This window comes from Lonchura striata, chromosome 14 (assembly GCF_050655825.1).
Source record: "Lonchura striata isolate lonStrDom1 chromosome 14, ASM5065582v1, whole genome shotgun sequence".
In the NCBI taxonomy this organism is placed as follows: domain Eukaryota; kingdom Metazoa; phylum Chordata; class Aves; order Passeriformes; family Estrildidae; genus Lonchura; species Lonchura striata.
Genome location: NC_140716.1, coordinates 7,114,934 through 7,130,474, shown reverse-complemented (window position 1 = coordinate 7,130,474; position 15,541 = coordinate 7,114,934). Strand labels below are relative to the sequence as shown.

Here is a 15,541-nt window from a genome sequence, read left to right as displayed (position 1 = left end):
GGGGCCGGGACCGCTCCTGAGGAGCCCCGGGAGGGCGGCGGCGGAGCTCGTGAGGGCGCTGGGCCTGCTCGGCCTCGAAGAGACACGGGGACCTCATGCATGTGTCGGAATATCGAAAGGGAGGTGTCAGTACCGCTCGGTGGTGCCGGGCAATAGAACAGACAGCGGGCAGAAGCTTGTACAGGACGTTCCACCTGACCAGGAGGAAGAGCAGCTTTCCCGTGCAGTGGCCGAGCACTGGAACAGATTGCCCAGGGAGCCGTGGAGGTTCCTGCGCTGAAGATGCTCGAGGACTGTGTGGACGCCATCGTGTGCCACGCGCTCTAGAACGACCCTGCTTGAGCAGGAAGGTTGGACAGATGCGCCCTGTGGTCCCTTCCAGCCTGACCCACCCTGTGACTGCCAGGAGTTGCTGTGACTCTGTGCAAGGGGATTGTCCAGGCAGAGCCCATCCGTCTGTCCGGCTGCACTGAGTGAGCAGTGGCTGCAGGAGTGAGGGAAACCAGCCTTGGCCTGGGGTTGCCCTTTGCTGTCAGTAAATGCCGTGCTGGAGGTGTAAGGATGGAGGTGGCCTGTCATGTCACAATCTGTGGCACTGCAGTAACAATCCTCCTTCCCTGGGTGACACCAAAGGTGCCGCTTAACATTTATTGCAGGATTATCACACACCTGCCCTGCTACAAATGATAACCTTTGAAACGGCTTGCTTGTACATCTCAGCTTTTGCTGTCACATTCCAGTTCATCTTGAAGTGAGACAGAAAATCTGTCAAGATGGGCAAGGACTTTCCAGGCCTGTCCATTCAAATATCTGAACCAAAAGTATCCCAGACCTTCATATGTCTTGCAGGCCAGTACAGGAGTTGAAAAAGCATTGCAGATCTCTTTCAGAGGGAACTGGCTGATCTGTTGTGAGGCTTTCCTAAGGACTTTCTAGTTGTTGGTTAAGGAGAATACATCTGCCTGGCTCTAGTCCTGTGCGCTGCAGGTTCAGATGGGTTTGGTGTGCAGAGGGTTGTGGTTTGGAGGGTTGATGCACACATGAAATTCTCTGGAATGATTCCTGTGTGAGGCAAAGCCATCCAGTCTGGGTTGTTTCCTGCTGAGCCCCCAGGACACTTGACTCACTGCAGTGGTTTGGTCCCTTGCACAAACTGGGGCCTTCCTCAACACAGAATTTTTGCTCTCTAGTAGCACTTTGATGATTTGATCATTGTAGCAAAACACATTTATCAGACCAAGTACAGTTTATATCTTAGAAAACTCACTTTGGAAGATTTTCAGTGGTTGTGACTCTGATACAATTGATGTGTACTCATCCCATAGCCACTGTTAGCAGGCAGTAACAGGATTTTAGTTGTTTTCCATGGGAACTAGATTGCAGAAGAATTTTTGGGGAATTTCCTGGGGTTTTTTTACAGTTTGGATTTTGAACGGCAGTCTATAATCTTACAGGATGGCAGCATAAATGACTGGATATGTGAGGTGTTTGCACAATAAGTCATTTACAACCAGTACAGTTTCCCCTTTGTTATTTTAAGACATTACATGTGAAACCAAACAAGTGCTCTCCATAACACTGGCAGCACGTGCCTTCTGTGTGGTCAGTGGCTCTGCTACACCTCTACTTTGATGTAGAAGTTGGGATTGAACTGATGCCTTACAAGAACTCTCTGTTTCCTGGCTGTCCAATGCTGAGCCCTGCTTTGTTCAGTTGCTGGTGTGGCAATAGAGCTCCCATTCTGTAAGGAGCTAATGAGGAAGCTTTTGCAAAGACAGATGAACGTAAATGGATTTGCACTGGGTTAATGGGAACCTCCCTTCTAGTCTGTGGCCTGTGAAAGATGCATCTTGGGTCTTCTCTGAATGGCTGAGAGGAAGAAAACACAGATACCCTTCCTCACTTCTGTCCTTCAGTCCTGTGGTTACTGCATAACTCAGGGAAGAAGGAATTTTCTCCTGTGAACCAAAGCTTAGTCAAGATATCTTTAATCCTATTTCACTGCTTTGCAGCCTTTATCTTAGTGCAGTCAGAGGGGGTTTGTATCCTACTCTTGGCTCTTCCATGCTTTCCCAAACCTCACTTCTTTAAAAGAGAGATTTTTTTTTTCTTGTTACTTAACATTCATTTTAAGGAAGTATCTTTCCCCTAATGAGGAGGTGCTGGATTGCATTTGTGTATTAAGATTTTTCATTCAAAAGCCTCATGCAATATTTATACTGCTACAGTTAAAGTAAGCAAGAGAGCCCTCAGAAGAGGAGCCCCTTCCAGATGGGTCACCTGCAAACCAGAAGGAGGGCAGGGATCCCCTCACCACTGTGTGATGCTGGCTCTGGCTTGGATTTGGGGTGGTGTGATCCGTGTCCCTGTTTCAAGAATTTGTTCTCTTTTGAGATAAATTGTTTAATGACTTCTGTTTTTTATGTTTTTTCCCTCCCTTCCTATGAAATGGGGCTTACCCTTCCCTACTGCACAGGACCTGTGATGGGACAGAGTCACAGTGTTTGCCATGGTGATAAGGCTGTGCTGGGACCTGTAGTGAAGGACAAACAAGGGATTTCCAAACCAAAGGATTTGGTGAATCAGAGAGCTCGAGGAATAAAGGTGTGGAAAGAAGAGGCAAGAGTTTTAGCTGGAGTAAAAGACATTTAAAATCTTCACAGCATCTGGCCTGGGTAGTCATGAAGAACAGGGATTTCAGAAGCAGCTGAATCTGGTGAAAGTGTTGAATTTGTTCCTGTAGTTTGCAATACAGGAGGCAGCATCCCCTTTGCTTTCCTCTTCCTTCCTGTAGTGTTTGTTTCTTAACTTCAGTGCTTCTTTTAATCATGAGAGTTTTCTCCTCAGTTTCTTTTCCAAACCGTTCCCTCTCTTGACTTTCCCTGTGCCACCATCCCAGAGCTTTTCTCCTGTTAACACGTGCGGCTCTTCGCAGCGGGGGTGCCAAAGTTTGCAGAAGTCACTGCGAGTGACCGAGCTCATCCTCACCCCGTCCGGCCGCCGGCTTCCAGCAGGGATTGCCTTTCACAGAACGGCTCCGGTCCCCGGGAGCGCTCGGCACAGGAGCGGCGCTGAACGGGGCTGAGCGAGCGCGACACAAACCCCGACCGGCTCCGGGCCAGGGCGGCGGGGCACGGAGCGCCGGGCATGCCGGGCGCCGCCGGCTGCTCCCGGTGTCCGAGGGGGACAGCCCGGTATTCCCGGTTAGGGCAGCGTGTTCGCTGCCCCGCCGACCGCGGCGCAAGGGCGCGGGGCAGTCGGTGCCGGTGCGGGGCAGTCGGTGCCGGTGCGGGGCAGTCGGTGCCGGTGCGGGGCTGTGCCGGTGCGGGGCCGTGCCGGTGCGGGGCAGTCGGTGCCGGTGCGGGGCAGTCGGTGCCGGTGCGGGGCTGTGCCGGTGCAGGGCGGTGCCGGTGCGGGGCGGTGCCGGTGCGGGGCAGTCGGTGTCCGCGCGGGGCAGTGCCGGTGCGGGGCCGTGCCGGTGCGGGACAGACGGTGCCGGTGCGGGGCGGTGCCGGTGCGGGGCGGTGCCGGTGCGGGGCAGTCGGTGCCGGTGCGGGGCGGTGCCGGTGCGGGGCAGTCGGTGCCCGCGCGGGGCAGTGCCGGTGCGGGGCGGTGCCGGTGCGGGGCAGTCGGTGCCGGTGCGGGGCAGACGGTGCCGGTGCGGGGCAGACGGTGCCGGTGCGGGGCGGTGCCGGTGCGGGGCCGTGCCGGTGCGCGGCGCGGCCCCTTTAAGGCCGCGGGTTCCCTGCGCCGCCCGGCGGAGTCGCCGCGCGCGGCGCTCGGGGAGCGGCGTCACGTGGGGCGCGGCGGCCTCGTGACCGGCCGCGAGCGCAGCACCGGGGCCGCCGCTCCGCGCGCGCCGTGGGCGGGGCCGCCGCCGTCCCTCCCCGCGGCCGCTCGCGCCGCCGCCGCCCCCGAGCTCCGGCGCCCCCGGGCGGGGCGGGGCGGCCGGCGCGCGCCGGGCCCGGCGCCGCTTCCTGGTCGGCCCCGCGGGACGAGGCAGCGCCGGCCCAGCATGGACAGCAAGCCGCTGCTGCAGGAGCGGCCCCCCGCCTACAGCCCCGCCGCGCCCGGCGCGCCGGGCTACGACTACGGGCACGGCAACTACGGCGCCATCCCCGCCCCGCAGCCCGGCTTCCAGCCGCCCCCGCCGTACTCCTACCCGGGCGCCGCCGCCGCCCCAGGTGGGTCACGGGCGGCGCCGGCTCTGGGGGGGCAGCGGGTGGGGGGTCCCCGGTGTGCGGGGCGCCCCGCCGCCCCTTCGCTGGGGCGGGCGGCGGCTGCGGAGAGCCCGGCCCGCTCCCGGGACCGGCGGGGGTGCCCCGGGGCCGCGGGAGCCGGGCCGGGGCCGGCGGCAGGAGCGCGGAACTCCCGGGCCGCTCCGCCTGCGGCTCCCCCGGCGCTCGGAGGCGCCGCGGCTGTCGCGGCTCCCCCGCAGGACGGCGGCGGGGCGACCCAGGTGTTGACGCCGTCCGCTTTGCCCTCCTTCCCTCGGGCCCCTGCGGGTTCGTGTTCCGCTCTCCCCAAATCCCGCTGGCGTTGCCGCCGTTCCTCGCACGTGCGGGGGTTTCTGCCTCGGAATAATGGCAGAGCCGCAGCTGTGCTTGGCACTGAAACACACCCGAAACTTGTTCTTTGCCTGCACTTCGCTGTACTCTGGTTAATGTTTGTTTTTTTCTGATGCACTTCAGTAGTCTGAGAGAGACTTAGGCAGGTGAGGAGAAGCAATACTTTCATTAACAATTAACACTAACATCTGCCGAAGAAAGAAGTAGCCTCTCAGGAGAGAGGAATGCTTCAAATATTACAGAAGTTACATAGCAAACACAGACCCCTGTCTTTCAGTTGAACCTTGAGGCTATAGATTGATTTTCCTGTTGATAACTTGAAGCTTGTTTTCCTGCAGTACAGGTATTAGTGGCTATTTTCAGTTTGAATAGTGAGGTTGCCAGACTTCACAGATAGATAACTTGATTGAAGAAAGTCTGAGAACTTGGGAAATAAGCTCAAAATGGATTATAACTGGGATAATTGTGCCTTTATTACACTGCATGCATCTAACCATCTGTTTCAAAAGCTTTTTTTAAAATACAATTTAAAATTTTTGATGTTCTGTCTTCTATCTACACCCTTAAAATAACTCATTCTTTTGCTAACAACATGAACTTTCTGAAAGTTGGGATTTTTTCCTATGTTCTCTTTCTGCTTGCATCCTATCACTCCTACCTTGCTTTCCAGTTGGAAAATTAGTGTATGGAATTAAAGCTTGAGACTAAAGGAAGATTTATTCTGTTTTAAGTTGTTTGTCTGCTGGAGTGGAACATTCTTGATATATAGCATCCAGAAGTGAAAGCTGTGGTCATTGTTCAAACAGTTTTTCCCGAGTGCTCAGCGGCATTGAAACAAAATCTTGAAGTTAATTATTAGCTCAGTGTCCTTTTGGGATGGTTAAATTGATACTTGGGTTTAAGAAGAGGCTTTGCTATTTTATGTGCCAGGTGTTCCAGTTCTGATTTTGATGGAGTTTAAAGTGCATAATAAAGACTACATTCCTGTTTATTATTTTCCACGTTTTGTTGTCATACTTGCAAATTATCATTGTTCTGTGTGCCTTATGTGTGGTGATTGAGGATTTTTTTCTTATTTTAGGGTATGCTGTTCCTCCACCGACATCACAGCCAAACTATTCGAGCACGTACACCATCATTCAACAGCCTGCCACCACCACCACTTCTGTAGTAGTAGTTGGTGGCTGTCCTGCCTGCAGGTAAAATGGCACTTGAGGAATTAAACTCAGTTTTGGGTTTTGTTATTTAAGATAGAGGCATCCATACAGTTCCTCGGTTTTCAGTAGCTTTTATTTGTGTGTGTGTGTTACAATTAACTGAAAAGGCACTAAGATCTAGAAGAGGAATGCTTTGGTTTGTGTAGTGTGAGCTTGTCCTGGTGGGCTCGTGACATGAGCTATAAATAATGAGGACACTTCAAACATGAATTTGTTCTTCAAGATGGAGTAAGATCTATAAGTGATACTTTTAATGAAATGGCACTTCAGTAACAGATGTAACAGATCAGTTCTTGGGGAAAAGCATGACAGGAAGTCCTTTCTGATGTGTTTCTGCCTGGTGATGGTGAGTAGCTTGATATTATTGTGAAACTCTGTAATCTTTGCCCATAGTCACTTCTGGTTTTCTGGCAGTACTGTGGAAGAACTTCTGCTGTTGTGGTGTGTGTTCCCCTTCCCAGTTCAATCTGTGCAAAACCGGTGAAAACATTGGTGGTTTAAAGCTTTAAAATATCTCTATAAATCCTTTAACTGCAGTAGAACAGAGAAATTGATAACCAGACCAAAAATGTCAGTCTGCTGCAGTGGTTAAAACCAGAAAAAGTGGTCAGCTGTTACATGGAGTTGCAACAAGACGACAACTTCCCCCTTGGAGATCACAGCCATAAACAAGGAAGGAGGCACTCAGTTTTTGCACTAGTGCTGTAAGTCAGCTGCAGTCCCTTTCACTTCTCAGTCCTCTTCCTGGGATTTTGGCCATGGCTGGGAGCAGAGGGATTGCTGCTGCTGCAGTTCAGGCACTGCTCTGCCTGGCCAGCTGTGACTCAAATGCAGGCACATTCCCCTCTGTTAAAGTGTACAGGAGATACCCTGGGGGTGTCTTGCAAGGAAGCATTTGATACTCTGCCCTGTGAGCCCTTCCTTGCCTTTCAGCACATGTAGGAAACCTGCCCGAGTAGCTGAAGTGATCCAGTGGGGTGTGTGATGAATGAGACAGGGGATGTCATATGGCAGAGGCTGTAGCCCAAGTGGAAAAGTTGGTGTTTGTCTGAGTCAATACCTGCCTTCAGAGGTGGATTCAAATAAGAAGTATTCTGTGGTGTTATGTAAAAACAGGTGCCTGTTGAAATGGCACTAGTTAAGGCTGAAAAACCTGTACCAGCTAGAGCTATTGATCTAGAAGGTGTGTGTTTTAAACAGTGGGGGAAAGCAAGTGCTGAGCTGTTCAGAGGATGTGGTAGATCCTGCCACCTAAGTGATTACATCAACATGCTGATGCTACATGCTGATGCTCAGCCAGAAGACAGGGCAGAGCATGGCTTGGAGAGAGACAGGCAGTGTATTTATACACACAGGTTTTCTGACCTTGACCCCAGGACAGCTCAGAGTGTTTCACTGGGGAAGTGCTCTTGGAAATAGCTTAAAATGGGTAGGCTCTTGTTGCTATTACTTTTTCTGGAAGTTCATAGAATATGCTGAGTTGGGAGGGACCCAAATCAGGATCATCTAGTCCAACTTCTGGCCCTGTACAGGACACTCCAAGAATCCCACTGTGTGCCTGAGAGCATTGTCCAGACACTTGCTGAACTCAGATAGGCTTGAGGCTTCTGGAATGGTCAAGGAAAATTTTTTGAAACAATCATTTGCACATATAATATATAACTTTGGCCAAATTTTTGAAAATGAGCAGTCAGTTGTTAGTTAAGTGATCTCACTTGAATAGCTTTCTTAAGTCATCACCTATGCTCAGCTGGAAGTACCCATTGTGGACTCTTTCCTAAAGCAAAATACTCTCCACAAAATCCTAGTTTACTTTTGGATCCTCAGTTTCTGTTTTAACAGAGGAGAACTCTAAAATATTCTGGATCAGGGAATCCCAAGGATGAGTAACTGTATCTAGTAATGGTGTGTCAGTCTCCTTTGCCCTATTACAATGTTAGTTCCTAATTTTCCTAATTGTGAGAAAAACTCAATCCTCTTTGACTTCTCAAGACCTTAAACACAGCTCTAGTTTACTTTCATGTCCTGGAAACCTATTTTATGATGAATGTATTGTGCAGCTACACTCTGAATACTGCCCTGAACAGAAAAGATGTTGAAGGGGCATAGAAAAATATTAAAAGCTATTAATGGTACATAAAAAAACTTTGTTATTAAACTACCAGGTCAGTTGTCCTGTTACTTTCCTAATTTGATGGTGCATGATTGTTAGAGAAGTCCATTTGCTTTAGATCACCAGGGAAAAGCCTTGTGTGTGGCTGTGGGATGATGTAACTGATGCAGGAATCTAAAGGCCATCAAGAAGATTTTTGCCATCAGAAATACAAAGCAGTCTGTTGCCCTATGGCATGTATTCATTTTGCTGGTTGAAATCACAACCATTTCCAGACTAAAATATATGGTCTTGAGGAGAAATATACAGTATTGGTCTGTTATATGAATTGGTGTCTATTTTACTTGCAGTCATGAGTGATCTTGGAGTTAATAAGCTGGCTCGAGTACAGTCTGTCTTTAGGTTTCTTTTAATGTTTTTTTTGTAATAAAAACTACAAAGTATCTCCAGCAGTAGCCTCTCTGAAGTTGGTAATGTGCCCGTGGTGCCTGGTAATTGCATTCCTGCCCTTCTCCCTCTGAAGCACTGCTGCCATCTGAGGGATGACTCTCCTGTCTCTTGCTTAGGGCTATTCCTCACACTGAGCTCATTCATCACTGGGCAGTGTTGCTTTCTAGTTACAGACTTCAGTTTTAATGTGTTCCATCCTTCCTTGCACTCGCAGAATGTCTTTGGTAGTTGTAGTCCTGTTTTCTCAGCATGGGTTCTTCTCCCAGCCCTGATGTACAGAGAATTAAACTGAGTTGCACAACCTTGTCAGCTTTATGGCTTCTAGTTGACATTTAAGGTTCGGCCAAGTCCTGCTTTTAAACTATTTTATGTTTCTGAGTACATGTTGAGTTATTGCAGGCACTGACTTTAGATATCCTGCAGTGGAATTATCTTTTTAACTTGGAGAATGGAGCCTGGCTGCTTTACTTGTGGTCACTTTCATTTTCTTTTTCTCTGTCTTCTGCTGTTGGTGATAACTTACTGCTCAGGAATGTTTGCTTTCCTGTTATTTACCAGAAGAAAGTTCCTTTTAAAAACTGTAAAAATACTCTCTTGATCTGATGATTGCAAAAGCCAGTTCCTTCAGAATGTGGGGGAGAGCCTGTGATGGGCCCTGTTGGGTTTTTATTTTCCTGTTCAGCTGTATGTAGTTGCTTGAAAGAGCCATTGCTGCAGCTTCAATTCTGACAGCTACAGTGCATCTGCTGGACCAGCATTGTAGTAGGTCTCAAATGATGCAAACACTGAAGCTTCTTCCTGAACTGGAAGATGACAAGTTTAATTAAAACTGTATTTTTTCTGAGATGTCTTACAGCATTCTTCCTTCTACAGGTGTGTTTTTGGTTCATTGTTATGGTGGGGTTTTTTTATTTATTGGGTTTTTTTTTACTTGACAAAGTTGTAACTTCTCAGGTTTCAGCTGAAATTTTGTTTTTGTCAATTACACACATCTCCTGAGGAAATAGCCTCTAGAAAAATTGCACTTAGGTGATCAAGTCCTTCCAAATTTCAGCCTCCTGCTCTTCCATTCTTTTCAGTCACAAATGATGTCTGGGCTTTGATAAAAGGCAACTCAGGATACAGTCTTTCTATAGTTGTTCACTATTTAAACTTCATGTATATATTCTTAGTATAATTCAATTATAGTCACTGATTAAATATGCAAGGAATCTAAAAAAAGGCAACAGCAAAACACCTGTTTAGAGAGCAGGTCTGAGAGTGTGAGCAAACCTGAGGATTTTTGTTTTCCAGCAGCAGGCTGGAGATCCTTTTGAACCTTGTGAGTGAAGCAAACTCTGCAATACCTTTTTGAGAGTGCAGTGAAGAGGACAGGGAAGAAGAAAGCTTTGATCCAGCAGACTGGGGCAGATGCCACGAGGGCAATTTGGAATTCCTGACTGGGAGAGCTGGGACCTTTCCCAGCTCAGCAGCAGCTGCTGAGCAGGAAGCTGCTCGCTGAGCCCCGCAGAGAGGAGGGATAAGCCTGTAGCAGGGTCCCAGATGAGAACAGCTCAGCTCTGGCTGCTTCTGAGGGGTTTTGTTCCACTGGTCTGACATGATTTGCAGGCAATAATCAAAATATATTAATCTCATGAAGTCTAATTTCTTAGAAAAATAAGGCACAGCAGGAATGTGTTCCCTAGTGGGACTGTATAAAAATAATAATCTGGTCTCTAATGCCTAGTCTGTCACTGACCCCAGATTACAGCAATATTTTTTCTTAGAGTCACCATTTGTCTCGAAGAATACTTGTGTGATAGTTAGGATTTCATTGCAGCAATGAGTTGTTCTGGGAGAGAGGAGGGAGCTGCCCCTGTTTGTTGCTCAGCACAGCAGTTCTGATTGGGCTGTGTGTGCAGACAAGGAGGAACAGCCCCAGCAGGGCTCAGTGGGGTTCACCCTGCTGGGTGTGCACCCCACAGAGAGCTCTGGCTGCTGTGCTCAGCCTCCTTTGCCAGCCTGGGCAAAGGTGGGAAGCCTTGAGGCTGGTCTCCTGATTAGAACTGGAATTCTAATCAAAGCTGTGGTGCTCCTGCAGCAGGGAAGGCTGGTGATTTGGAGGCATTTCAATAAAGAAAAACAGCTAGATACAGTCTGCTCCCATTGCCAGGATTCCTCTGCTTCTGCAGCCAGGGCTCTGTATAGGAAATGAGGCCTAAAGCACAAGGAAATTCAGATAAATCTGTAAATATTGTTGTGCCTCTTAACTTGGAAGTGATTTTTAAATATAATTGCATTTACATATATGTATATCTTGTGCTGATGAGGGCAAGCCAGTGGCTACATAGAGATTTGGGCTTCTTGTGAATATGGATCAACAAGCATTCAAGATGCCATCAAGCTGAGACTGGAGAAGCTGATACCCCTCTTCACAGAAATTAAAACTGTAAACATTCAGTGCTTACTCAGTAGTTCCATATATAATTGTCAAATATTTTTCTTCTGCAGCTGCAGGTGAGATTTAAACAGTCTGAACATAGCTGCTGCTAATGCTGTTGCATTAGCCAGAGATGATGAAGAATCTTTGGCTGGTTTTGTTTGTATGTTCAAAATTAAAGATTTGGCATGTAGCTGCTATAGTCCATGCTGCTCCCTGGTCTGCTGTTCTCATTCAAATCTAAACTTTGAAACTCAGCCAACCTCTGTGGCAGAAGATGGGACATGATTTGGAAATTCCAGGTGGTTGGACAATGATCTTTGTGGAGGATAACAGTTTTCTCAAGTGCAGTTTCTTTTCGTGTCTTGCAGAGCTTGTGATACAATCAGCCTCTCCGATTACCTGGGGTGACTCTTTGAATGTATTTGTAAGGTCTAAAAAATGCTGATAAGCCCACATTTAAATACTGTGATGTAGTGATAAGTCTAAAAATGCACGTGTTAAATCTTACCAATGCTGTGTTCACAGTTCTCATTATCAGCCCTCTCATCCTGAGCATTTGACTTAAGATCTTAATGTGAGAGTTACTTTGAAAAAGGGGGTTATCTGAAAAACAATTTGGTTTCAAGTACTTGTCAGTGGGCATAATTGACCTTACTGTATTGAGTTGGCAGCTGCAGTTATAGCTTAAATGCAAGATGCTGCTTGCAGTATAAATAAACCTTTCCACTTTATTTTTAGAGTGGGAGTGGTGCAGTTATAATCAGCTTTTATGTGGTTTATGCTGTAGAAGAAAATTTATGTTTGGTTATGTTAGTGAATCCACAGTGTGAATATGGAGTCTCTAATTACTCCACATCTCAGGCAAGATATACAAGCAAAAAATATCCAGTTTCCCTTATAAAAAGTATTTTTTTTTTCTTTTTATATTTAGTAACTGGCTAAGCAGTGGTTGGGTAAGTGTTCATCTAAAATTAGGTGCTGACATAAATCAGCAGAAGCCGAGAAGTGTTTGTGTGGCTAATGCTGTAATCACACTGTTAGACACGAGAGGAGCTCTGAAACACCAGGTATGGTGTGGGGGTCATGCAGGCACAGCTCTGGTGAGTGTCCCCTGGAAATGCCTTGCTGTGCTGCTGGCCTGGGCTGTCCCCGTTCTTCTCCAGTGCTGACCCAGCAGTGCTCCCTGTGCCTTGCCCTGTCTCTCTCTGGGCCTTTTCCCTGGATCTGGTGTTGAATATAGATGGCAGTTTTTTAATTTTTAGTTTTAGTTTAACTCACATAGTGCATTTTGCACTACCGCTAAACACTTCCAAGTAACTGTTCAGGGGGGAGTTTAAAAGAAATTATATTTAAAGTGTCAAGGACTTGTGCTGACCAATGTACTTGGGCCCTGCAAGCTGGTTAGGGGAGTTGGTTGGAATGGGTTGGGCTTTGCTCATCACTGTTGGGGCTGACCAGCAGTGCCCCGATTGATCCCTCTGTGTTTGATGAGTGTGTTTATTCTTTAAAGGTCACATTAACAGACTGCTTATACTCTTAACTAATCACACTGGCTTACTTGTCACAAATGGAGGTTTCAGGGCAGGAACTGGATATGGAGTTATTAAGAGACAAGGAGAGGATTTCAAAACAGTAATGAAGCAGGAGTTTGGTGCCTGCAGGAGGGAGCTGCTCAGTGAGTGTGACAGGAAAAGAAGGCATTAGTGTAACAGCAGGGCTGGAAATACCACAGCTGTAATGTGCTGTGTGCATTTCCTAAATAATGTCATTTGTGATGTCATTGAAATGCCTAGAAAAGGGGCTTTACCTGTCTTGGGTGGATCTGCAGTGTGAAAACTGAATCTTGAATTACTCAGAAACCTCGAGAGTGTGTCTGAGCCTCTCCATACATCCATTGTGTTACTGGGTTAACCTGTGGATAGGGGAGGAGGAGAGGCCTCACCTCCTGAGCTCATGCTGCTGGTTTCTGTTTGGTCTGAGGGTGGTCAGCATTTCGTGTATTGCCCAAGTGCAAATTGCCAAATTCAGCTGCTTCACCCAGACCTGACGGTTCTGGCTGAACACTGCAGTGTCATTTTACCCCTTTATCTGTAACTGGTCTGGTCCCAACAGTCCTGAATTTCTTTGCATTCCACCTCTAGTAGCAGAGTGTTCCAGGAGTGGCACTTTCCCAGGCTCCAGCTCTCAGGGCAGGCACTTTGTTTTGCCACAACAATGCAAGATTACTTGGATATTGAATTGAATATCTGCCTAGAGAGATTAGAACAGTGAGAGATGAGCTCTGCAGCAGTGTTCTGTTTCAAGATGCACTCCTCAGGACATCAGCTCCAAACCTTTTTGTCAGAGCTGGACGTTTTTTAGAGTGAGTTTCAGTAGTGCAGGTACTGCTGTTCTCTCCCCAAGGCTCCACAGCTCTTTGGGAGAGCCTCCTGTTCTCTCCCCAGGGCTCATGTTATGCTGAGTTTGTGGGAATAGCCACAATGTCCAATACGGGCTGCAAAAGTCTGAGCTGTGGGACTTGTGTGCTGAGACTTGAACCTATGTGGTGATACAAACTTTGTCTACATTTTTTAGTTGCCATCTGAGGACATGAAATGATAAAGCTGCTGCTGGGATCAATGGTAACCTGACAGTTCCTTTATTTTATACCAGATACAGAGTTAACTTCTACCTCTGCAAACAGAAATAAAGTGCATTAAAGTGAGGGAAAGCTTAAGGGGAACATGAACTTGCGTAAGCAGCAGAATATCAAGGACACTTGGAAAAGCCTTTGGCTTCTGATGATGGTTGAGGGGAAGGGGAATGGTTCCCAAGTTAAATCAAGTTGCAATGTTTCAGGCACTTGCTGTAAGGAAATGGTCTCTTGAGCCTGTGCCTTCCTTCCTTCGCTCTGTTTACATGTCCAAGAGCTTGTCCCGGACTGCTCCCAGGGGAACAGCAGCTTGTTGGCCTTGGCACCCTGTTCACAGCCTGCACTTCAGGGTCACTCAGCTCTGTTTGCATTGACTTTCACTGTACCAGGAGGATACATCTTGTTTGTTTTGCTGAACTCCACATCTTGACTATTTAATGTAACTTCACAAATTTATAAACTTGGAATTCTCTGTTTTACTGTCTGTCTACATTTTGGAGGATGCTCAGATACAGCACTTCAGAAAGGAGCTGGGGATTGAAACGGAGGTAAATTTCTGCTGTCATAGGACTGTGCTGAAAGAAAATGTCTGGGTGGTCATAGAGTTGGGAGCCATGTGACATCAATAATTAGTTCCTCTGCAGTTGTAAAGGGAAATTGTTTTTGTGAAGTAGAAACCAGGAACAAACCCCAAACCTTCTACTTTATCTTGCTCTATAAAATGGTGTGGTTTCTCGTGATTGCCAGAGCACTGAGTGGTGACTTGGGGGCAAACTTGTTGAGTGTCCTTTGACTGAGTCTGTTTTCCCTTTTTGCAGGGTTGGCGTGTTGGAGGACACCTTCACCTGTCTTGGTGTTTTGTGTGCCATTGTATTCTTTCCAATTGGGATTCTGTTCTGCCTTGCACTGAGGCAGAGAAGATGCCCCAACTGTGGGGCAGCTTTTGGCTGAGGGGCTGAATGTGGACGTGCTTACTGAAGCTACAACTGTTAGCATACTCTTTCTAATGTAAATGTCATGTACAATCATTTTATTTGCTTCAGACCTGTTTTGTAAAGTGTGAAGGAATTTAGTCTCTTGCATGTAATTTAAACTTAATCTTTTATGAGCATGTGCATTGCAAAACATGAAAACCTGACTTGTTTTCCATGTTTAGTGGCACCTGTTGAAAACTAAATAAAACTGCTTTTCCTTTTGCAATCCTCAACTTGTGGCTGGATTATTAAGTATGTTACTGACATATCTGATGCTGTGTAGTCTGAAAGCAGAGTAGTAATCCTAGCTACAACGAAAGGTATTTGCCAGAATCCTTATGATGATGATAAATGATGTTTAAGACTGTACATGTTTAGGGCACCAGGTATTTGAGGGAAGTGTTTTAAGTGCTGTGTGTGCTACCTCTGTGCAGTATCTCCCTCTCCCTCACTGCAGGTGTAAGTATTAACATGGAATCAGAGCTCTGTTTTAATTAGTGAGGGTTTTGCTTCATGCAGGGGCTGGTGTTGGTTCACAGACAGCAGAACCTTCTGCCTGCAGCAGGAAGAGGTTGGGGCACTGCCAACCATGAGCTGCCCTGAGTAAAGGCTTTTGCATCTTAGATTGTTGAATTCTGATAGTGAGTTACTGAGAGCTCAGACAGGCTAGGCTGAGTTGCCTCTGCCGTGCTTTAGAAGATGGGCTCAGGTGTGAGTTACCCCTCTGAAAAGCTGGTGTTGCAGGTGGGGATGGTTGATGTTTATGCAGGGTGCTCTGGCAAACTGTCCTCGGCCTTGAACTTGAAAGGCAGGGTGAGAGGAGCCAGCACATGCTCATATACTATTTTTTGATATTAAGTAACTGAAAGGCATTTCACATGACTTGAATTCACTGTTTATAGTAGTAGAAGTAGGCACCACTAAACGAATGAGCCAGGGGATGCTGCAGGAAACATGTGCATGTGTAAAACAGAATGATTTAGAGTTAAGGATTAATCACAAGCACAGCTCTGCTCTGGCTGAAGTTAAAAGCTCCGTTTCACTTAACTCAGCTACTGCACTGTGCCTGCACTCAGGCCTTTGCTCAGCTCCTTAACCAAAAATATTCAACTTTAATCTGTTTTTCTTTTGGGTAGGCTACAGTAATGGAGGAACTTCCAAGGCA

At 47.4% G+C, this 15,541-nt stretch overlaps 1 protein-coding gene across 1 annotated transcript; it reads left to right on the top strand.

The window, feature by feature from the left end:
• The first annotated feature begins 3,941 nt into the window (after nt 1–3,941).
• Nucleotides 3,942–14,609, top strand: BRI3 (brain protein I3). The gene is made up of 3 exons (XM_021539743.3): nt 3,942–4,184; nt 5,650–5,767; nt 14,221–14,609. The coding sequence occupies exons 1-3, from the start codon at nt 4,016–4,018 to the stop codon at nt 14,351–14,353; spliced, it is 420 nt and encodes a 139-aa protein (XP_021395418.1). The 5' UTR covers nt 3,942–4,015; the 3' UTR covers nt 14,354–14,609.
• Nucleotides 14,610–15,541: the final 932 nt, after the last annotated feature.

Bases quoted from the DNA above. Each gene is read 5' to 3' on its own strand.
- BRI3 (XM_021539743.3), top strand. From the start codon at position 4,016: ATGGACAGCAAGCCGCTGCTGCAGGAGCGGCCCCCCGCCTACAGCCCC. The intron at 4,185-5,649 runs GTGGGTCACGGG...TTCTTATTTTAG, and splicing joins GGGCGCCGCCGCCGCCCCAG to GGTATGCTGTTCCTCCACCG. The intron at 5,768-14,220 runs GTAAAATGGCAC...CCCTTTTTGCAG, and splicing joins GGTGGCTGTCCTGCCTGCAG to GGTTGGCGTGTTGGAGGACA.